Source organism: Mercurialis annua, linkage group LG4 (genome assembly GCF_937616625.2).
Source record: "Mercurialis annua linkage group LG4, ddMerAnnu1.2, whole genome shotgun sequence".
NCBI lineage: Eukaryota > Viridiplantae > Streptophyta > Magnoliopsida > Malpighiales > Euphorbiaceae > Mercurialis > Mercurialis annua.
The window spans coordinates 38,694,692-38,718,247 of NC_065573.1; the positions used below are offsets into that span (position 1 = coordinate 38,694,692).

The window sequence follows — 23,556 nt, forward strand, 5'->3', positions numbered from 1 at the left end:
TATTGAATTCGCCTACAAAATTTATTCGATTAGCATTTGTAAAATTAATTTTCAAAAATCTTGTGTAAAAATTCGAAAAGTAGATGTATATATATTAATAATTTCTTTAATTGATTAATGAAAATACTAAAATATAAGTGAAATCCACCATTAGTAAAATTGAGTCAATGTCTAGATTAAACTTTTTAATATTAAAGTATTTGATTAAAATTTATAAGAAGATGAAAATATATGAAATTTATCATTATCTCTTATTATTATTGAAATATTTCACGAAAGATTTCATAGTCACCAAACATAATTGCATACCTTCCATGGCTAAAAATCCCCAAAATTATTTCAATTTATTTCTTTTGGTGCCGCCAGAATAAGTGCAGTTAATTAGTTAGCTTGATCTGTATTCTGGCAAGATAATTGATATTGTCGGTAGACTTTGATATTGATTATCTTATTTTAGAAATATACTATAAAGTTTAATTTTCTTTTAATCACATTAAAATTTTAAAAAATTAGAATAAGTGGGCCGTATAAAAAATATTAGAGAGAATTAGAGAATTACCTAAATAAAAAAAGTATTAGCAATTACCTAACATAAAGTTTGTACTTGACTTACATACCTATCCGTGTCAGCCATTTATTTTTATACCCTATCTTATTTGTTTTTATACCTAAAAATTACTCCAGCTGTTTTTATCATAACAAACTTCTTCTTTTTCCTCAAAATTTTCATCTCATCTTTTCTTTTTCAGATCTCAAATTTTTTCAAATTTCACTATTTTTTCTTCAATATTCTGTCAGATATTTTTGAATTAATGCTTCATTATTCAAATTCATACATTACGATCAATAAAAATTGTGGATTCAGTGAAAAAAAGGATATAGGATTGTTCAATCGAATTATTTTACAGTTTTAGTATGTTTAATTAGGTTTCAAAGATTTTCGAGATGTTTAAATAGTTTAAAATGTAATAAAAATTATATAACAGTTGCAAACTGTTTCATTCGCTTAAATTCAATTACGGTTTCAAATACAGTTTCAATTACGGTTTCAAACCGTTTACAAAGGTTTCAAACAGTCTAAAACAGTTTCTAAAAAACGTTTTTAAAGAGTCTAAAAATAACAGTTTCAAACAGTTTCAAAAAACAGTTTCGAACAGTATAAAATAGTTTCAAACCGTTTACAAAGGTCTCAAACTGTCTAAAACAGATTCTAAAAAATACTTTCCAATAGTTTATAAAATAACAGTTTCAAATAGTATCAAATAGTTTCAAACCGTTTACATAAAAAAATAACAGTTTCAAACCGTTTACAAAGGTTTCAAACAGTATAAAACAATTGCAAACCGTTTCCAAAGATATCAAGCAGTCTAAAACAGTTTCTAAAAAATACTTTCAAACAGTTTAAAAAATAACAGTTTCAAACAGTATAAAACAGTTTCAAACAGTTTACAAAGGTTTCGAACAGTATAAAACAGTTTCGAGAAAACAGTTTCAAACGATTTTTAAAATTAATTTAAAACATTTGAAAACCAGGTCAAAATATCATTAATGAAGAACATTACGATTTTTTCAAAAAAAGTTGTAAAAAATTCAAAAAAACGATGCTACAATAATTTAAAACAACATAGAAAGAAAAAAGTAGAAGAAGAAGAAGAAGAAGAAGAAGAAAAAGAAGAGAAGAAGAAGAAGAACTTTCTCATCTATCACCATCATATTATCTCTTAAACTCTTCTTTTATTCAAATTTCTTTGTCTTAGAATTCATTTGTATAATGTGGAAAATAGAAGAAGCAGATTCGAAAAAAACGAAGAAGAAAAAAGTTGCAGAGGAAAGAAGAAGAAGAAGAAGAAGAAGAGAGAAGAAGAAGAAGAAGAAGAGAGAGAAAAAGAAGAGAGAGAAAAAAAATGAGAAGGAAGAAAGAGAAAAAGGAGAGAGAAAAGAAAAAAACGAAAAAAAGGAGAAAGAGGAAAGAGAAAAAGGAGAGAGAAAAAAAAGGAAAAATGAGATATGCATGTGTTTAAAAGTAGGGGAGTAAAAATACAAATAAGTTATTTTGCTAATTGAGGTACAACTAAAAACAATAGAAAAATAGAGTAAAAAAATAAATTTTTGAAATTGAGGTATTTAGAACAAATAAGTTAAAAAAAGGAGTGTTTTGTGCAAATTCCTCAAAATATTAGTCAGCATAGTGAGTGAGACCATGCAATCCTACTAGGGATTTTTCCAAAGCTATCCAAAATACCGGAAAAAAAATGTAAAAAAGACATAAATACGTATAAAAGGCCCAAAAATATCAAAAAGATATGAAGAATAAACTAATATAACACCAAAAAGAAAATCAAAAAAACATTTAAAATACATCTAAAATATAATTAAAAAACACTAAAAGCAACAAAAACCAATAGTCCGCTGGTCAACATTGAACATAAACACATGTTAATCGCGATGTTGACCACTATTAACTGGAAAAAATTCGCCCAAATTTCAGCAACCTGCCACTGGATTCTGGCAGTGTTTTTCTAGTGCTTTTTTAATACTACAATATATTTGTAAATTAAAATTAAAATAACATAATATAATATATATTAAATTGATAAAATATGAGTGTAAGTTTTAAAATTATACAATATTCTTTAAATAATTGAGGAAGATAGTATGTAGTATATTATTCTTCATTATAATTTTTTAACTAAAATTTATAAACACAATTATATAAATTTTGAACATCACTCTCGAACAAAAATAATTAAGAGCTAAATATTATTATCCCTATGAAATTAAGTCTAAAATAATGTTTCTTCCCTCAATTTTGAAAAATCGCGATTTTTTTTCTCATTTTTATGTTTCAGTTAACTGAAACCCTTTTTAAAGGGAGGTTTTAGTTAAAAACAAAAACTCAAATGTAAAAGGAAGTAGTACATTTTAAAAAATTATGGAGAAAATGGTATTTCGAACCAACTTTCATGAGGTAATAATTCATTCCGAAGCAAATTAAATTTTATCATATCATTAAACTGCAGTTTTATTGTTTAAATATGACATTATTTAGTAATATAGAATTTAGTTGATTCGGACTATGACTTGATAGAGTATATTGAATTAAACTTTTTTTTTTGAATTTACAAAAATATACTCCCTCCGTCCCAATAGAGTTGTCCACTTTGCCTTCATCACACAATTTAAGAAAAACAATCATTATGTATGAATTTTATAAAATTTTCTATATTTTTTTTGTTATACCCTTATTTAATGTAGGGTCCACTTTCAATTTACTTTATTAGTGGAATTTAAATAGGGATAGAATAGGAAGATTGGTTTTTAAAATTGTTACTTTTTGGAAGTGGACAATAGTTTTGGGACAATTTTTTTTGATAAAGTGGACAACTCTATCGGGACGGAGGGAGTAAGTACTTTTCTTTGAAGAAATAGATAAAATGATACAGCCAATATCCAAAACATGATGATTTATCAAATGATTAACCACTATACCACACTTGTATATTAAATTTATCAGCCTTAAAGTCAAACCTACCATTCTATCATTTTAGCATGATTATTCTTTTATTATTATTAAAAAAATATTATACTACTTCAAATCTTTATTTATTTTCTGTTCTTGATCTTTATGTCTCGAGTAGGAACATGGAATCTTTAATATGCAAATCAGAAATAATTTATTTCTGCACTGCACCACTACTGCATATAAATAATAATGTAATCACACAGGCAATAAATAAATGATATAAAAAAGTGTTGAATTGATATTGAATTGATTGGAATTGGTACTAAAAGAAAAAGATTAGTTATTTCATCATTAAATATATAGATACATAATTAATTATAGGCCATGAACACAATATGAGTTGGTCTGTGGTCCCATTTAAACTGCTGCATTACATATTCAAGACTCAAGAGTGATTGCTACTACACAGAAAATTCTTAGTACTAAAAAATTAATAATTACTCAATAATATTTTGTAAATTCTAATTACACTTAAAAAAATATGAAAAATCACACTAAACAAAAAAGTCCACCCCTGTTTTATGATTTTATCCATCATCTGCTGTACATTATATACAATTTGCAAACCAGAAATTAAAAAAAAAGGTAGTTGCACATTTGCATTATGACTCATGAGATCAGGAATTCAGGACTGATCTTTTAAGAACATTGCCTAAAGGAGAAAAGTAAAGAAAAAGAAGAATTTAGAACTTCTCAAATTCTACGTTCCAGCGTTTCGTTTTCATTTACAAATATACCTCTGCAATCCCGAAAACTTCATTTACGAATTGTTTCGCGTTTTCCTATTTCCGTTTCAGCATTTCTATTTCGATGCTACATAGAATCCAATACAAGAACGAAATGAATAGATTGAACTGATCATAAGGACTTAATCAAAAGTTTCCCAATCTGTTGTGATCACAGTTGAATCAGAATGCTTCAAAACTTGCTGCTGCACTGGCATTTGCTTCTGCTCTGATGATGTTGCCATTTTCTCAGGTGAATCATAATCCATTAAATTTTGTAACTTCAACTTGTCAAGAGATTCAATATACTTCTGGACTCTTCTTATCTTCAAGATTTAGTATTACAACACAAAAATTATAAGTAAATTAGTATAACATTCAAACTGAAAATCAAATCCAAGAATTGATTTTACTATTTATAAATTATTAGTTCTATACCTGCAATGTTGTCTGTAACTTCAAGTCTCCATCAGCAACAATTCCATCTAATTCATTTAACTGACCCATCAACATTTCTATCAAACTATCTATAGCTTTCCCATCTCTACAATTTGTTGCTTCCAATGCCACTACCTAAAGAATTAAAAATGACATTTTAGTCCAATTCCTAACAAAATATTTTTTTGATTCAAGAAAACAAGAAACAATAATTACCTTGGCGCCAAGACTATCAACTTCTGAAGTAATTTTCTGCAATGAATTAGTAGCCTTGGTAATCTTATCAGTTTTTCGCAATTCAAGTAACCGCCTTTCCCGGTTCGTAACATCTTCAATTAATTTGATCTTAGACCCATCTTTAACCCCTGAAACATCAAGAAATTCTCTGGAATCCCTTTCTTTCTTCTTGTATATCAGTTTTTGATCCCAATGGTGAACTCCTGTAACTTCTACCAGCATTTTCTTGAGTTCCCCTGCAATACCAAACCCCAAAATTCTCATCAACACAAACCATAAAATTCAAGAAAATTAAAAGAATAGAATTGAAAAGAAAAGAAAAGAAAATTACCAAAACTTGCTTGAGAACTAATAAAGATTTGGTGAGTTAAATGACCATATTTGACTTTAAGTTTAATAGTGGGAATTGGAAATGAATTGTGAATATTGGAATTAGAATCCCTTCTTTGCACTAACATTCCTCCTGGTCTAACTTCCAAATTCTCAGCATTTATAGTATCAGCAGTATTAGTAATAGAATTAGAACGCTTATTTTGCTTCGACTTCATTAACCCCATCTTCTTAAATTTTGTAAAAAATATTTTTGATTCGTTTTAAGTAGTTGGCTTGAGTTAGAAGAAACCCAAAAGAGAAAAAGAAAGGTGAATTAGATCTCTGTAAAAGGTTTGACAAAATCTTGGAAGGAAAAGAATTCAAGAATGGAAAAAAGAAGTGTAAAAATGAGAAATTGTGAGAGGATTCTTGATTTCATGAGAGGAAAGGAAAAGAAAAGGAAAGAAAATGAATGGCCAGCGAAGGAAGTTTGTGAAGGCAAAGAATCTGTCCTTATTTGTAAGGAAATTAAAGAAACGGAAACAAAATGTATTTTAGGAAAGTAGTTATGTCAAGAGGAGATGGAGGCAAAGATATTGGAGATTTTTTTTATTTTCATATGAAGCAGGGAAAAATAAATAAATTGTGCATGCATTGAAATATATTTGTGTATTTGTTGGTTTGAAATAATAAAAACCAAAATAATTAATTAAAAAAATTAGATAATTGAATAATTAAATTATTTTCAAGATTGATGAGGAGAAAATAAAAAAAAGTGGAGCGGTCGTTTTCTGAAACTGAAAAGTGGAAGAAAAAATCTAGAAGAAAAGAAGGCAGAGAAGAGGAGATCTGCAGCCAGTTGGCATCTGTCTGTTTGTTTAGTTTAGTCAGATCAAATTTGATGCTATTAGGCGGTTCGGAAGTTATTCAACCATATTCAAATCTAACCGAATTCTTGGGATAAATTTCTACATGGTTCGATTTTTTATTTTAATAAACTATTTTTTAAAATTAAATTTAGACCAAATTATAATTAATTATGTTTTGATTTGAATTTTTTAGAATTAAAAATCCAGCTGAATTAAAAAAAAAACGGTTGGCGCAATATTTTTGAAAAATTTGTGATAAACGAACCGCATTAATAATTTTTATTCAGTTTAATTTTTCGTTCGATTTGGTGCAAAATCTCTATATGACATCATAAATGTACAACTTCTGCGGCATTTCAATTCATTTTCCCTTTCAGATTGGAATGTTGAAATACATACATCAATTTTTCCACATATATCAGTTTAAGGTTTTGCATAATTTCTCTATTGCAATGTTAATTGAAGAAAATTCCAAAGAATAGAGAGAATGACCTTCAAATAGTGGTAATTTTGGAAGATATACATGATTGGCCTGTTTCAAAATTGGTGTATCTAATTAGCATAATTCATAAAAGATGAGCATGTTAGCTTTTTTAGCAATTGGGTCCCTTTTGTTTTGAAGAGAATCCAATGATTTTGGCCTATGGAATATATTCTTTCAATACCTTGCAATTTGTGGCAATCTCAATTCTCAACCTTTCTACCAAATCAAGTATTCTGCCAACCAATCTAAAATTTTGTTTTTGTAAAACGAACCGAACTAAATTTATAAGGATGTAAAAAAACTCAAACCGTACGGACAAATATGTTCAGTTTGAACTAAAACTGAAGTGACGTTTTATGTCCAAAACAGAATTAAACCAGAAAATCAAATACTTTTTTATATTGTCAAACCAAAAAACTGAACCAAATTTTTGGTTCAGTTATTCGATTTGATTAGATTATTGCACACCCCTACTCCCAGGACAGGTTACAATGGATGTGTGCATGCGTGTGCGCGTGCGTGTGCCTGTGTGGATGTGCCGGACGATGTGGATTAAGCACCTCAGGTTTGCAATGATTGAGATACTAGGACTGCAAATGAACTCAAACTAGGTTTTGCTAAATGATGGTGAACAAAACTTGAGATTATAGTTAAAGACTTTAGCAGTAGTAATTTCTGAAGTAAAAAAAATGTTACAAATCGACAGCTACACGAGACCATCAGTTATCTGCCATTCTCCCCATTCAATTTACGTCACTCGAAGGAAAAGAGAACGAGTTTCTACCTCACTGATCCTTCCGAGCCTTAGACTTGGCAGCCTTTGCTGGTTTAATTACGTAGCCAAGGAGGAAAAATATTAAAGGCACAATGGTACCGATATAATATACACTGCCATATGATGCAATTGTTTCACGGAAGCTTAATACCTGTGAAGCACAATAAAAACCGGAACGTTAGAGAGATAAAGGACCGAACATACAACTGTAGTTCTAAAAACCGTTAGGTTATAGAGGCGGTAGAGCTAACCATGAAACCGACACAGGAATAATTGAGAACCATGAGTGTGTAGGCAAAGTTCAAAAACACAAGCATTTTCTGGAAAATAGCCTTATTTGGAGGTATAGCTTGTTTCCATCTGTATATGACTGCATAGTAAGCAGGAAAATAAGTTAGCCAGTATCGCTATTATTTTGAATTATTTACATATTAAGGAGTGATACAAAACAAAAAGGGGAGATCGTGATGATTACCTTTCGAGCCCTCGATCATTAATGCTGACTGGACAAAGAATATAATGTATCCTGGATATAGTCCCTGCAATGTTTAGAGGAATAGGAAACAGAAAAAGTCAAATAGCTTGAAACAGGAACTGCAGTAAATCTTCATGGAAGCATTGAATTGGCAGGAAAAACGAAAAGGTAAATCAACCAAGTGGCACTTCAAGAAGAAAACTACTAGAGACATCCTGATAGACATTGCAGAGAAGAAGACGTGAAAACTACAATACTCAAGAACGTGAGGAAAATATTGTTTAGAAGTTAAAATACGAGATCTTAGGACAAATCACGTAGCTTGCCAAAAGTTACAGCACCATCCAAATGTTGAAAGCTTGAGAAAAAAGAGGAAGAAAAAAAGAAAGGGGTTGAGATTGTAATGTAAAAATTCAAATCACCCAAGCAGATAAAAGGAGTGTTTATCAAGTAGGACAAGCTAAAATTGAAAAAACACATGACCAATGAAATTATACATTCTTCTTAAGGAAAAACATGTCACAAATATATTCATACCTAGTTATTAGTGAACCATTGTTTACACATATTTTCCAGGTTCACAAAATTTTCAATTGTTGGCCAATTGTACTTTAGAAGTAAAAAATAAAGCAGATATGGATAAACAAGAGAAAGCACGCACAAGAGAATACAGATTATGCAAATCTAGTAACTATACTCACATGCCAAACAGCACTGGTAGTCTGAGTGGCCAACAGCTGAAAGAAACCAGGTCTCTTCCCCTTCTGAACAAGTCTATCATAAACATCTGCAGCAACACAAAGATTGTATTAAACCATGAGATAGTCACCAAACTACTTCATATTTATATACTGATAAAATTGCTCATGGGAAGCTAAAACTACCGGAACTATCATCTTAAGGAAAAGCTAGGGTTCACAAAAACTCATGAGCTACTTTTGTTCAAAGACAGTGATTTATCTTGCTACCACTGCAAGAAATCTGTAGTTAATAAGTTTAGTGTATTAGTGCTTATTTACCGGGAAAGAATGACCTCATGGCAACAGAAACATTCACAAAGACAACAATCATTTCCTAGTAGATTTAATGGCATAAGAAATTTAATCAAGACTCATGCATCCAATTACAAGCTTGCTTTGGATTTGATCATGGAAATAAATTAAATTATGTCGTGGTTTCATTCTTTTCGACGCAAATCTATTTCCTACCAAAACAATTCAGGTGAAAAAAAAAGTTTAGATAGAGAGAAGCCATTAAACTCACAGTGGCGAAGCCATGTGCTGACTTGTATGTTCCACACCAGTGGCAACTCAGCAGCACTCTTTGCAAACTCAACGCCTAGAACGTCAACATTTTTGGCACGATCCCACCGTGGCTTTGGTGGAGAAGAATCTGTCCAGCCACTGAAACCCAGTCCGGAGATTATAATGGAGGCCTCCGAAATTGACCAGATGAAATAGTATTTCCAACGAGCTGTAAAACCTGACATATACTGGTAACCCAACCGTTTCCAGAAGCCCCATTCTTGGTATACAGGATCGTTGAACCGGGATAAAGGAAAGTGTGGGACCAAGTATAGATAAATGCCCATGCAAATAGCACCTTGCAAAAAAGCTCGAATTGTTGCCCCATAAGGTGATGGCGAGGGTCCTTTCTCTGTAGGAGCCCATATCTGCAGAAATCGAATAGCAAATACAGAGAATATTTGAGTCTACAATTGTCCCCCCATAAAAAAAACATATATTCATAGAACAGAAACAAATATAAGAAACTTACCCCCTTCCTTTCGGTCCACTCAAGATAGTCCTTCATTTCATAAACAGGACCAGCAAAGTGGCTACCACAGCAGAGGCAGTAACCAATGTACTCAATTAAAGAAGGCAATTTGATTAACCGGTTTTTCTTCTGAGGCTCCCGTAAATTCTCCTCCTTTAATAACCCATCATTATAATTTATCGAGCATGATATTACCTTCAGCGTTAACACCATCAACGCCCCTAAATATTAAACAAACAAACAACAACTCCTAGTGAAACAACAAGCATGATGCAACGAATACAATAACTCACAAAACTAAACAGATAATTTAGCTTACCAGTAGCATCAATGCCCCCTTCCTTCCATGCATCTCCACTCATGTAATACACATGGCTACAATATGATACTAACAGTCAAGATTTCTGTAATAAAAAGGGCATAATTTCAAGAATAATAAAAAAACTAACTGAACACTTAGAAGTTGTGTAATCTCCAAAGTACATAATCTAAAGACAACTAATTAAACATAATTCCAAATCCGAAACAAGAACTTAAAAACTGATTCCACTAACAACTAAAGCACAAAAACTCCAAAACAATCTAACAATCGGCATGCAAAAACTAATCCAAAACAAATTAAAAAAAAAAAACTAATTACTTACCAGCCAATGAGATAACCAAAACCCATCACAAATGTCAAGATTCCACAGTAAGAGCGAAAGAGAACCATAGAAGCATAACCCAATGACATGGGCACCAAAAAGTGAAGATTTGAAGAAAACCCAAATGATAAGTATGACAAAATAATTCCTGATAGAGCCGCATACACATGTTTACCGAGTCGACCAGGCACGACTCGGTGTATAAAACTCACTGGAATCGTCGCTGCGAAACAGAGTAGAAATCTCAGCACTGATATCGATACTCCGATCGCTGATGCCATTGCTTCCATGTCTAAATCCATTCTTAATTAAGGGACAACGAACGAGTTGGGTCGCTTGACTCACTGAGTTATTAGTAGAGCTATCTATCGCTCTTTGGTGGAGGGTGAGACATTAGACAACAGATTGTCTGATTTTGAGGTTTGTATTTTTGTTAGTTAAAGTACTAGTTCTCTGAGCATATGTTATTACCTTTTTACCCTTGGAAGAGATTGGCTGTGACTTGAGTTTTGTTTGTCTGCGCTCGTCCTCAGGTACGGTCATGACCTTATGACTGAGAAAACAGAGATTTTAGTGTAAAATTTAAAATTTGACTGAGAACACAGAGATTTTATTAAAAATTAAAAATTATGAATGAGAAACTAGAGATTTGATTGGTCCAGCTGGGAGATGGGGATCTCGAGGAGGCACGTGGTTATTTACTACGAATGGATAAAAATACAATTGCGATTCATGAGTCATAAATGACTCGTCCCTTCGAAAACATCGAAGCGACTTTTGTAAGGACCCAGTTCAATTTGGGATCGCATTTATATATTTTTACTTTATTTACCTTTTTTCTTTCTATAAAGTGTTTCACATATTTAAATTTTTGATTGTAAAAATTACTACTACTAATATTTCTGAAATTTTTACTGCTTTCTATGTTTAATTTATAATTTTTTTATAAAAATATTACTCCCTCTGATAACTTTTTGTAGAAATATTACTCTCGGATATTTTTCTTTGTTTAATTTACCTTTTTTATACAAATATTACTGTCTCCATTGTTATATATAAAGTTTCAGACCTTCGACCTATAAGTTTGTGTACTGTATTTTACAAAATCATTTCAAAAATCTTAACTTCTAGGTTGCAGCAATTTTTGCCTGTTCTTATCCCTGCTAATCAGAATGCTTTTATTAAGGAAAGGTCTATTGCGGATAATGTTTTAGTTGTACACGAATTGTTTCATTTTATGCGACATCAGAAGTCCAAGAGAAATTTATATATGGCATTGAAACTGGACATAAGTAAAGCATATGATAGGTTAGAATGGGCGTATATTCAACATGCTTTACATTGCTGGGGTTTTTCGGATGTATTCATTTCATGGATTATGAAATGTGTGACTACAGTAACATACTCCTTCCAATTGAATGGGGCCATATATGGTTATATTACTCCAACTCGCGGGTTACGTCAGGGGGATCCGTTGTCACCGTTACTTTTTGTTTTATGTGCACAGGGGCTGTCATTTATGATTAATCAATCAGTTGGGAGAAATGAGATTCGGGGTTTACAGATTAATAGTCATTGTCCTTCTATATCGCATCTGTTTTTTGCTGACGACTCTATTATCTTTACGACAGCTTCAGTTTCTTCGGCTGCTTGCATTTTGTCCATCCTTGATAACTATGCTTTGGCAAGTGGGCAACAAATTAACTATGACAAATCTTCAGTTTTCTTTGGATCAAATGTGTCTGCTCAGTTATCAACTTCCATTCTTACTACGTTACATATGACCTGTATGGACCATACAAAACCATATCTAGGGCTGCCCATTATTATTCACAACTCAAAAACAGCTTCTTTTGCTTATCTTCTATCAAAAATCAAAGCTAAACTTCTAGGATGGAAACATCAGTTGCTTTCTCTCAGTGGTAAGGAGATTTTATTAAAGGCGGTGATCTATGCTATCCCTATTTACTCCATGATGTGTTTTAAATTACCGGTTACTTTTTGCAAGCAAATCAATCGACTTATGGCAAATTTTTGGTGGGGATATCATAATACAGAACCTAAGTTACATTGGCTGGCTTGGGATGTTCTATGTCTGAGTAAGTGGAGCGGAGGATTGGGTTTTAAAGATCTTAGGTTTTTTAATCAATCTCTTCTTGCTAGACAAATGTGGCGGATTATTCAGTCTCCAAATTCAATATTATTTCAACTCCTCAAAGGGCGGTATTTTGCTAATAAAGAGATTTTACAGGCAACAGCAGGTCGTAATCCCTCTTGGGGTTGGCGTAGTTTAATTTATGGACTCAGTTTGTTAAAGAAAGGATTGATATGGCAGATTAATTCAGGTAATTCCACGACTACTCTTCTGTCCCCATGGGTTCCCGTTGCTCCTTCATTTATCCCAGAGCTGAATGCAGGGATTAATTCTTATCAGGTTCCTTTTTATGTTTCCGGTTTAAGGAGTAGTACTGCTGCTGATTGGAATGAATCTCTTATACGAACTCTTTTTATACCTCAGCATGCATCTTCTATTTTATCTCTACCTCTTCCTTTATTTCAGCATGATGACAAATTAATTTGGCTACATCAAAATTCAGGGGAGTTTACAGCAAAATCAGGCTATTTCCAAGCGACAGTGAACCAATCTGGTTTTCTTCTCAGCAATCGCCTCCATTATTCAAAAAAAGATTGGCAGGACTTATGGTTTCTTCATGTTGCTCCTCGAGTTAAACTTTTTCTTTGGAGAGCAATACATGGAGGTCTCCCTATAGGAGTTGCTCTATCTAATAGACACAGTTCCTTTTCTTTGAATTGTGCAAGGTGTGGTGAGTTGGAATCTTTGGAACATATGTTATTGCTCTGTCCATTTGTCCAAAGGATTTGGCTTTGTTCTTCTTTGAATTTACTATCTCTAAATCTACCAAATTTATCTTTTCATTTAACTTGGAAAACTGTAGTGCAGCAACTTAATGATTTGGATCCTTCTAAACATGGCCTTGGTTTGTTTACCTATATATGTTGGCATATATGGAAACGTCGAAACATGGCAGTTTTTGATCAGGTGTATCAAACGGAAATAGAAGTTGTTGACGCAGCGGTGACTTCTTATGCAGAATTTCTGGGATCAATACAAACATTACAAACTTCATCTGTTGTACGTGACATTATCCCTCGTTTCATTGTCTCTTTGTTGCCTCAGCCAGGTACTATCAAAATTACATATGATGCTGCTACCTGTTCCTTATATCATTGTGGTTTTATTGGTGCGGTGGCTATGGATTCCAATGGCGTTATTATACGGCGTTTTACTACTCATTATCGTCATATTTGGGATCCAGGTATATTAGAATTTTTGGGTTTGCGAGATTCTTTGGTTTGGGCTCGTTCTTGTGGTTGGTTTCGGGTAGTTCTAGCTGGAGACGCTCTTCAAGTTTCGTAATCTGTCAATTCACTACAACCTGTTGCTTACAGATCTTGGGGAATTTGTCAAGATATTCGACGTCTCAGAGACTCTTTTCTTTTTTGCTCTATTCAGTTTATTAGTAGACGGTTGAATGTATTAGCTCATAATTTAGCTTTCTCTGCAAAAAGGTCTTTTCTTGGTTCCTTGTAATCTGGATACTATGTTTTGGTTTTTCTATAATAAAGCTGCTGTTGAGAAAAAAAAATTGGTTTGGATAAAATAATTGTTTTATTTATTGCTATCTTCCTGCCAAAAATATAAGTTTGTTTTATTTCACACTAAATTTAAAAAATTATAGTTAATTTCTTTTTATTATTTTCTCATTACGGCATTAACTTAATTTTTTTTAGTTATATCCAACTTTATATATTTTAAAAATATCAAACTCTTTTTTATATTTTGAAATTGTGGTATAAAAAGTCATAAGTATTATAAATAAAAACAAAAAAAATTAAAAGAAGTTTTTTTTAAAAAAAAATTATTGAAAAACTAAAAGTTAGTAGTATTAGTGATGAGTAAAAACTAAATAATTGAAATTGATGTTTCAATTTAATTATTCATACTAAAATAATTTTATTTAGAATGCTCAAATTCTACTTATACTTGACATTACATAATTTTTAAGGAACTGTTACATTATTTTTGTTTTTATCTTATTTTATTCATTTGGCCATTGAATGAACATGTCGAAAATTCATCCAAAGATGTTAAGTGAACAAGGCAAGATGTACTTTTTAAAAAAACAAAATAATCTGAAAAAGACCCTAACTTTTATAATGCATGCCCCATAAGTTGAATTTATAAATTTAATAATTAAATGTCATTTAAAACTAGTTAAAAATATAAATTATATGTTCATTTATTTAACATCTCTTATACCATCTTATTATTGTTTACCATATAATCAAATAAATTAAATTCTAATTTTTATTTGGGATATGTAATTTAATGTGAAAGTATTGAACAAAATAATACTTACTATAATTTATTTTGCATAAATGGGGAGAGTTTTTATTCAATAGTATACCTATGATGTAACATAGTTTTTGTTTTTATTATTCACGTTCACAAGTTAAATTTCTAAATTTAATATTTCCATGTTTACAAGTTGAATCTCTAAATTTAATATTTCCATGTTTACAAGTTGAATTTCTAAATTTAATATTTTAATATCATATAAAAAATTATAAATGTCATTTAAAACTCGTTAAACAACATAAATAATATGTTCATTTATTTAACATCTCTTATACTATCTTATTATTGTATACCATATAAATAATAAATTAAATTTTAAATTTTATACATGTCTTTTAATGTGAAAGTATTGAACAAAATAATATTTACTAAAATTTATTATGTATGAATGGAGAGAGTTTTTATTTAGTAATATACCTATAATGTAACATGATTTTTGTATTTATTATTCATGTTTACATGTTGAATTTCTAAATTTAATATTTTTCATGTTCACATGTTAAATTTCTAAATTTAATATTTTAATTTCATATAAATTTACTTAAAAAAAATTGTAAATGTCATTTAAAACTGGTTAAAAAACATAAATAAATATGTTCATTTATTTAGCACCTCTTGTACCATCTTATTATTGTATACCATATAAATAATAAATTACATTTTAAATTTTATTTGCGACATGTCCTTTAATGTGAAAGTATTGAACATAATAATATTTACCAAAATTTATTATGCATGAATAGGGAGAGTTTTTATTCGGCATTATACCTATTATGTGACATGGTTTTTGTTTTTATTATTCATTTTACGGGTTGAATTTCTAAATTTAATATTTTCAAGTTGACAAGTTGAATTTCTAAATTTAATATTTCAATGTCATATAAATTTACTTAAAAAATTCGTAAATGTCATTTAAAACTAGCTAAAAACATAAATAATATTTCATTTATTTAACATCTTTTATACCATCTTATTATTGTATACCACATAAACAATAAATTTAATTTTAAATTCTATCTAGGACATGTCTTTTAATGTAAAGTATTGAACAAAATATGTTTACTAAAATTTATTATGCATAAAGGGGGAGAGTTTTTATTCGGTAGTATACCTATGATGTGACATGGTTTTTGTTTTTATTATTCATATTCACAAGTTGAATTTTTAAATTTAATATTTCAATGTCATATAAAATCACTTAAAAAATGTAGTAGTAAATAATACCATCATTTAATTAAGATTTGTTATACCATTTTATTATTGTATGATATTATGTGCATTTAATTTACTAGATTTATATGTTATTTTGAATATATATATTTTATTTAAATATTGAATGAACAGATGGGGCGGGTTCTTTTAGCGGTATCCATGACCGAATTCGAGAACGATTTGGGTTGTATCCGCCTGTTTTGGACACTCAATTTTAGCTAACCTAAAACCCTCTCTATTCCCTGCAAAAAAATCCATTCTTTTGTAATCCGGAAGCTTCAAGAGCTCCAAATTATTGTCAATTTGCTTTAATTGAATCTGTTGGAATTAAAAGAAGACAACAATGAAGAAACCTAATAGAGAAATTGGCCATGCTGCGGAAAGTGAAGAAGAAGACGAAGAGTTATCCTCGTCTTATTCTTCTTCAGATGATGAAATTGAGGTACTTTTAAACGATTACTTTTTTTATTCCTTATTGTTTGTAACAAAATTAGTTTTTTTTTTTTAATTTGGATTTTTTGCTGATTATTTGATGGGTAGGAAAGTGAGATACAGAGACAAATTGCAGATGCTACATTTGAGGAATTGCAAAAAGCGAGGTGTAATGGCTCTGTTTCAGTTTTTCAAAAACCTAAGCTTGAGAAGAAGTCTGCAAGAGCTAATAAAAATAGGTAACATTAGGAGTTAGTTGTTGGAAGTTTTTATTTTTATGTGTTTTTGTTAGGAGTTAGTTTTTGGATTTTGTTGATGATTCTGGTGTATAGGCCAATGGAGGCTAGTTGCAAGAAGCCCGTGACTCGATTTCGAGAAATTTTTCAAGCTCCGAAGAAGGTATACTGGCTTTTTCTTTTTGCTCGTGCTCTTCAGTATCATTAACTTAAGATTGGTATATAAAATGACCCGAATTTGTTAGGAGGTAAAAGTGGAAAAGTACGGTTAGAGGAAAACTTAGGGTTATATGAAGTGAATTGTTGAAGGACGTTATGTTGCTGTTGAGTGTAAAATGCAATTTACGGGGACTTGGCATGATATAGAGTTTCTAGCGTCATTGTAAAAATTCATTATGGTGGAATCAATTTACCTGCAGTTTCTGTAATAATTTGCCCTCTTAAGATAAACATTCAATAAAAGTTTTAATTGTTATTTGTGTTGACAGGTGATACGTGATCCCCGTTTTGAGTCTCTATGTGGCAACCTTGACGTCGATGGGTATGTTTCTTTGGCATATAGATACTGTTTAGAAAAAGTGTGTCATTGTGGCTGTTTTGTTTTATATTGTATGATTGTGGAAAGATGCATTTCCATTGGCATTTTGAATGTAATTAACATAGAAGAGAGGGAGGGGAGGATCGGAGGTGCTTCTTTTTTAACAAAATGTCACTACACTGATCTTTGTTTTTGTATTATTTTCAAACTTGGTGCGCGTTTTAATAAGTGTTTAAAGGAGTATATTGATGTTATTTACTTAAATTATGCGTACAAAAAAACTAGTGCTTTGCTTGTCTAATTAAACTGTGACGACTGACTAGGAAAACAGAATTCCTCATATACTCATATATTTGTAGTTCTAAATTTTGGAGTCTTTTCTTTTTTTAATTTCACCATTTAACTGTCCTTTTATATTCTCATTTTTCTGCACTAGTTCTGTTTTGTTATAAAACCATTCAATATTGAAGGGTTGCTTTTGTTAATGTTTTTTACTAGAAAGAATGGACTATCATTCTCAACACTATATTATACTTTAGTATTTTCAAGATTCTTTTCTATTAATTTATTGTAACTACACCATGCTGTGTCTCCCCCTTAGATCATTAATACATAAAAACTGATGTTGAATTTTACGAAATGCTATGCTAGAGGCCTTTTTCCAGTAATATATGTGTGTTTGTAAGTCATAATTGTATTGTCATTAACTCGGAAAGCTCTTCAATTCGCTTGTAATGGATTTTGTAGGTTTAGGAAAAGATACAATTTTCTATATGAGGACAATCTACCTGCTGAAAGAGAGGTAGCTTTCATAAATTGAGTGAGGTCAAAGTGTTCTTCTTTTCGTCTACTTACAAGTTTTAATAAAAAAATTGGATTTGAAGGAATTGAAGGGGCAACTGAAGAAATCAAAGGATCCAAAAGTAGTTGAACAGCTAAAGCACGACATCTCTTTAATTGTAAGCACTTGCATCTTGTGTTAGATTGAGATGATTGTTACTGCAACTATAGTCATGTGATCGACTATAATCTCCAACAAAATCATCTGATATCCACTACTGAGTTGTAAACATAATTTGGCAGGATAAAGAATTAAGATTTGAGTCCAAAAAACAAACTGATGCAGCAATACTGGCCGAGCACAAGAAGAAAGAGAGAGTAGCCGCAAAGAATGGAAAACAGCCGTTCTATTTGAAGAAATGTAATCATCCTTTTCTCTCTATCTGTCTTTGTATCTCTGCTATGATGTCTCTTTGTGCAATCAGGAATTACTTTGCAATGATGTTCTTGTTGTCGTTGATAGTTTAAATTCACGTTAACTTTAAGAGCATCATAGCATGAGGATCCATAGCGTATATTAAATCGATAATGGTGTATTGAACTTATGAATCAAGAGAAGGGACAATCACTTTCGGGAACTACTTTGTTAGTTATATGCGAAGTGTAAATATTTTATACTACTATTACAAGGTGTAGATAGCTACTTGAAGATGAAAAAAGAGTTTTTTTCTGTTTCTTGTTTAGTTTTCCTCGCTTAAGGAAATGGTATTTTTTTATGTTAGTGATGATATAATGCATAACCTAGAAGCTAGGTAGCACGGGCAAGGACACAGGGACATGGAACACTTGGATACGGACACGGCGAAACAGTATTATTTTAAGGTTGCCTATGTAAAAAATGAATTTTTGTGTCTGAAATGTTTCCGAAGTGGGACACATTGATTGAATGCAGTGTCCTCGCTACCTAGCCCAGATGTAGTAATTTCTTATTGTAGATTAGCGACGTTTCAATCCAAATTTCATTCGGTTTGCATTTTCTATTAATTATTAATTCACTGCATTTCTATAGTGTTTAACTATTGCCAAAGATTGTACAGAAATTAACATTTGACATAATTGCTGACTTCCTTTATATGTGCAGCTGAAGTTAGGAAGCAAAGGCTTGTCGAGAAATACAACAAACTTAAGGTATATATCTTTTGTACGAGTTAAGTTCCCAATATAATGTATCGGTTTATAATTTTACTAACTATTGTACTTTGAAATGTGATTAGGAATCGGGTAAGCTTGAATCTTTTATTGAGAAGAGGAGGAAGAAGAATGCTTCCAAGGACCACAGATACATGCCATACCGCAAGTCCGGTGATGTGGATCAACAAGGCTGATGTATTTGAACTATGGAATCGTAAAGATATGGAAAAATGGTGCAGCTGCTGTTAAGTTCTGCACACGGAGCGCATGGTGTATAACGGAGTGTGTCGGTGTTTCTCTTTCAATAGTTGCTGATCATGGGGAAAAGAAACAATTTTTTAATTTATTTATTTTGGTAACAATGGTTTCTCTTAGGCTTAAAGGTGATGCGGTGGAATTACTAGATAAATTTTATAGCCAATTGCTTGTCTTTCAGCTTTGTTTTCAAATATTTTGTAGCACTTCTAAGATTAATCTAAGACCCACTAACATTATGTTTGCTGCTGCTGCTTTTTTAAATAAAATTCTGTTTGGTTGCTCAGAAAATGTTGGAAGGGAGAGGAAACAAGCTAAAGTTTTGAATACAGAGAGTAGCCTACAATAATTTATTAAAAATCCCCTTTGTCTTTATTGTGTATGTTCTCTGAATGATGAAAAATTTAAAACCAATTGTTCTTCAATTTTCATGGAGGTGATTATAAACGAGACAACTCTTCTTGGATAAGTATTAGAAGCATTGAGATTTATATGATTAATATTGGATAATTTTCATAAATAATCCCTCAACTAACATTTTTTTCCACCAAGTCCTAAACTGTAATTCATAATTATATTCCTTTTCTACTTCAACTTTTTAAAGAATTATTCTATCAATAATTCATTTTTAATTTCGTCAAAAACTGTCGATATTATCCAACTAATATTAGATATCTTGAGAGATGGAGTATTATTTTCTGTTTATTAATATTAACAAAAAGAATAATGGATTTGGAACTTAGATTATGGGGCCAGGTTGGGTCTGAGCTGTCTTGCCTATTCAGACAGGCTAAATGACAAGCATCTTATGGCATCACACTTTCCTTTAAACTGCTGTCAAATACTATAAATTTGTTGCACGGAACTACAATTAAATAATACCAACAATCAAAACAGTAATTAACCAAACCAACAATGAACAAACCTCACTATTACTGCCCTAAGGCTATTTCACAATTACAAAAATAATATCAGTCACTTGCTGAAATTTATGTACAAGAAGTGCTCTTCAAGAAGAGGGGGAAAAAAAGAAATAAGACACTCGCCAACGAACAAAAAATTGGCAACTCGAGCATCGCCTAGAAAACAAACCGGTCATACAAACGCCTATAAACGTAAAACTACGGCTTAATACTCCTTTCTTTAGAAAATGCCCTAAGTCTATACCTACATTGTAGAATATATCCTGTCTACAAAGGTTATATGCAGATCAAAAATGCTTAAACCTTTCTTTAAATGTACATGGGTATACTACAACATTATCCAAACAAAGACCACCTTTTGTGTGCGTGCAGTCGATTTGAGTCATCGAGAATTTAAGGTTCATAGATGTATTAGAGGGGTCGACAACAAAGTCACCAACATGATAGAGATCCCAGTTCCCAGTATCATTCAAAAAACACTGAGAAGAGGCATACTGACCGTCTGAAGTCCATAGCTGAAACCGCACAGGTTTTATATCCCAACCATGGACATGCTCGGTGTTACAAACACGGCGACCAAACTTCTTTGCAGCTCTCCCTAATTGCAGCCTGAAAAATAAGCTGTAAGTTCCAGCTGGAAATGGAAACTCAAACTGCCCATCCACCTCAAGCCACCAGATTTGCTGAAGATATGCTATAGACTGAAATCTACAAAATAAAGAAAGGATTTTGGTGAGACATTCCATTCCAACACTAATCCGTTGTTTGATGCAATTCTACAATAGAAGTCATTTCATTTGCAAACAGATTCATTTAGTAATTCATTTGAAATAAACATGATACATTCTACAGAACTTAATGCTCATTTATAAAACAAAAACTTCATACAATTTCATAGAATTCTTTTGAGATGAACGCAGCACCGGTTTAACTTTCTAGATCAAATGAATCTGCTAAGTGAAATACATCAGTGCCAAGCTTGTAATACAAATCAAGATCCAAAGACTAAAGACTGCAAAACACAGTTTAGAGACCTCACACTTCTTCATTTATCTTGAATTACAAATCAAGATTCACATATATGCAAAAACATGAAATGAAAGACAACAAAAGGCCATACTTCAACGGATTCTTTCAACCGGAAAATGATCTGATCAAGTCGAACCAAATCAGCCAATCCAACAACTATATAATTAAAAACCAACAATCTTTCAAATCATTTCATAATACAAGTCACAAGAGATTGCTTTACTACGATGCTCACCTAGATTCCTCAGTTGGGATGTGATTCCAATATCTTCTATCATCTATCCCCGTTATCGCCAAGCCCTTCGAACACACAGATAAGCAGACACCACCAGTAAGCTTATCGAGCCACACTTTCTGCATAATCCCAAATTCATAAATTACATATCAGTCATCAATAAAACCAAAACATGACAATAGATCATATAAATAAGTCTCCAACAGCAAGAATTTCAGTCTTATTCCTCTATTAATTTTTCATCCATAAGTAATTAGAACCCTAATTAAAAAATTAAATGGTAAACACCATTCAATTGTTACACAATCATATAAAAGTTAATACAAATTGTTTCTTTTATCTTTCTGTGTGTAAACACAACTCAACCAAAACATTAAAACATAGAATTTTTTCTGAAAAAAAATTGAATCAAAAAGACCAAATAGTGCATCGATATCCATACCTTGGCGCCACCGTCAAAGGTATTAGCTCTGGACAAAATGGTAAAAATCTCTCTCTTGTTCAACTTCCTCGGAAACTTCTCATAATCAACTCCAAAAATTCTTTCTAAAAGAGAAAGATAATTGGTGGGTAATTTAGATTCCCAAACAAAATCAGCCCAAGAAGCGCCACGAAATGCCCGATTCAAACTCGAAATTTTACAAATCTCTTGTGGGTTTAAATGATCAATAATCAAAGCAACACATCCCTCTGGTAAATCGCCAAGAGACGGGTTATTTTGGCAAGAAGATGATTGTACGGATAGTGAATTCGGGTCAACAAATATTGAAGAAAAATTAGCACCCATTAAAATGAAACTTTGAATAATTGAAAACTCAGAAATCAAAAATAAGGATAGACTTGAAAGTTCCTATCTTTTTCTATCAAACGGAAAATAAATATACAGAGAAGCGGCAGAGAGGGAAATAATGGGTATTTGTAGAGGAGACGCGTATAACATTTGGGGGATGACAGAAACGAAAAAGAAATTCTTTGATTTTAATTTATTTTTAAAGGTGGATAGATTATGTATTGGATTTTGTCTGTTTGCTTGGTGAGAAAACAGAGAGAAAAAGATAACGGAAAAAGGAAGAGTTGTTTGAATTTGACGGAGAATGTAAGAGTTTTGAAGATTATTATTTTCTGTTAATAAAATTATTAGTAATATTAGTGATGAAAAATAAATACTGTTTTACTGTTAAAATTTTGATTATGAATAAAACTAATTATTGGATTATTGTGGATATAATTAAGGGTTAATTACATATAAAATCACCACCTTTATATGAAATTGCAAAAATAACATGACCTTTAAAACGTGGCAATTCAGGGCACCACCTTTCATTTTTTGTCAATAATAACACGGGCACATTTTTAATAGCATTTTTGCTGACGTGGCGTGACACGTGGCACTCTCATTGGGTGTCCAAGTCAGCAAAATTTTATCAAAAAACGTGTCCATGTTATTTTTGAAAAGAAATGAAAGGTGATGCCCTGAATTGACACGTTTTAAAGGTCGTGTTATTTTTGAAAATTCGTATAAAGGTGGTGATTTTATATGTAATTAACCCTATAATTAATGGTCTAAACTAAACATATAATGTAACGGAATAAGTAATGTGGTAGATTATAAGTAGGATTTAGACTTTATCCAACTCGTTTTTATGCTATGGTGGATAGGGGGTGAAAATTTGTTCACGAATGGTTATAATAGATTGAACTAATTTATTTTTTCAATTTATATAAATTGAATTTTAATGAAACAGTGTATTTAAAAATAGCTAAAAAGAATTAAAGATTTAGGCTTTGCAAAAAAAACCCTATATAAATCTATGTTATTATATGAAATTGGGAATTACTCCTTTATTATTGACATGCAACATGTATATCATGCATTGTCCTGTTGATATAATTAATGATGATAAAAAGCATATGCTTAAAAATAATTTTTAATAAAAATATTAAAACATTTAATTTAAAACTAAAAGCTTAATACATAATTTGACCCTTGAACGTGTACTTTTTTTATCAATCTAACCTTTAAATT

The 23,556-nt window shown here is 31.3% G+C and overlaps 4 protein-coding genes across 5 annotated transcripts; 1 reads left to right on the forward strand and 3 right to left on the reverse strand.

Annotated features, from left to right (window-relative positions):
• Positions 1 to 4,018: 4,018 nt before the first annotated feature.
• Positions 4,019 to 5,831, reverse strand: LOC126676555 (BAG family molecular chaperone regulator 1-like). Its single transcript, XM_050370777.2, has 4 exons — positions 5,255 to 5,831; positions 4,903 to 5,159; positions 4,687 to 4,821; positions 4,019 to 4,574 (listed from the first exon to the last, which is right to left on the reverse strand). The coding sequence occupies exons 1-4, from the start codon at positions 5,478 to 5,480 to the stop codon at positions 4,392 to 4,394; spliced, it is 801 nt and encodes a 266-aa protein (XP_050226734.1). The 5' UTR covers positions 5,481 to 5,831; the 3' UTR covers positions 4,019 to 4,391.
• A 1,354-nt stretch (positions 5,832 to 7,185) lies between these two features.
• Positions 7,186 to 10,675, reverse strand: LOC126678751 (lysophospholipid acyltransferase 1-like). Its single transcript, XM_050373649.1, has 8 exons — positions 10,259 to 10,675; positions 9,934 to 9,989; positions 9,615 to 9,835; positions 9,102 to 9,510; positions 8,540 to 8,625; positions 7,839 to 7,902; positions 7,615 to 7,733; positions 7,186 to 7,514 (listed from the first exon to the last, which is right to left on the reverse strand). Exons 1-8 carry the CDS (start codon positions 10,558 to 10,560, stop codon positions 7,374 to 7,376), a joined length of 1,398 nt encoding a protein of 465 aa, XP_050229606.1. The 5' UTR covers positions 10,561 to 10,675; the 3' UTR covers positions 7,186 to 7,373.
• A 5,386-nt stretch (positions 10,676 to 16,061) lies between these two features.
• On the forward strand, positions 16,062 to 19,582 carry LOC126679419 (rRNA biogenesis protein rrp36). Of its 2 annotated transcripts, none has more exons than XM_050374440.2 (9): positions 16,062 to 16,353; positions 16,467 to 16,582; positions 16,676 to 16,742; positions 17,068 to 17,120; positions 17,865 to 17,919; positions 18,002 to 18,076; positions 18,201 to 18,318; positions 19,039 to 19,085; positions 19,172 to 19,582. In XM_050374440.2, exons 1-9 carry the CDS (start codon positions 16,255 to 16,257, stop codon positions 19,280 to 19,282), a joined length of 741 nt encoding a protein of 246 aa, XP_050230397.1. In that variant the 5' UTR covers positions 16,062 to 16,254; the 3' UTR covers positions 19,283 to 19,582. The 2 variants fall into 2 exon arrangements, with proteins under 2 accessions (XP_050230397.1, XP_050230396.1); XM_050374439.2 differs by having other exon boundaries at positions 16,065 to 16,353; positions 16,452 to 16,582.
• Positions 19,583 to 20,243: 661 nt separating this feature from the next.
• On the reverse strand, positions 20,244 to 22,586 carry LOC126679509 (F-box protein PP2-A12). Its single transcript, XM_050374555.2, has 3 exons — positions 21,973 to 22,586; positions 21,531 to 21,649; positions 20,244 to 20,974 (listed from the first exon to the last, which is right to left on the reverse strand). Exons 1-3 carry the CDS (start codon positions 22,315 to 22,317, stop codon positions 20,554 to 20,556), a joined length of 885 nt encoding a protein of 294 aa, XP_050230512.1. The 5' UTR covers positions 22,318 to 22,586; the 3' UTR covers positions 20,244 to 20,553.
• Between the last annotated feature and the right edge of the window lie 970 nt (positions 22,587 to 23,556).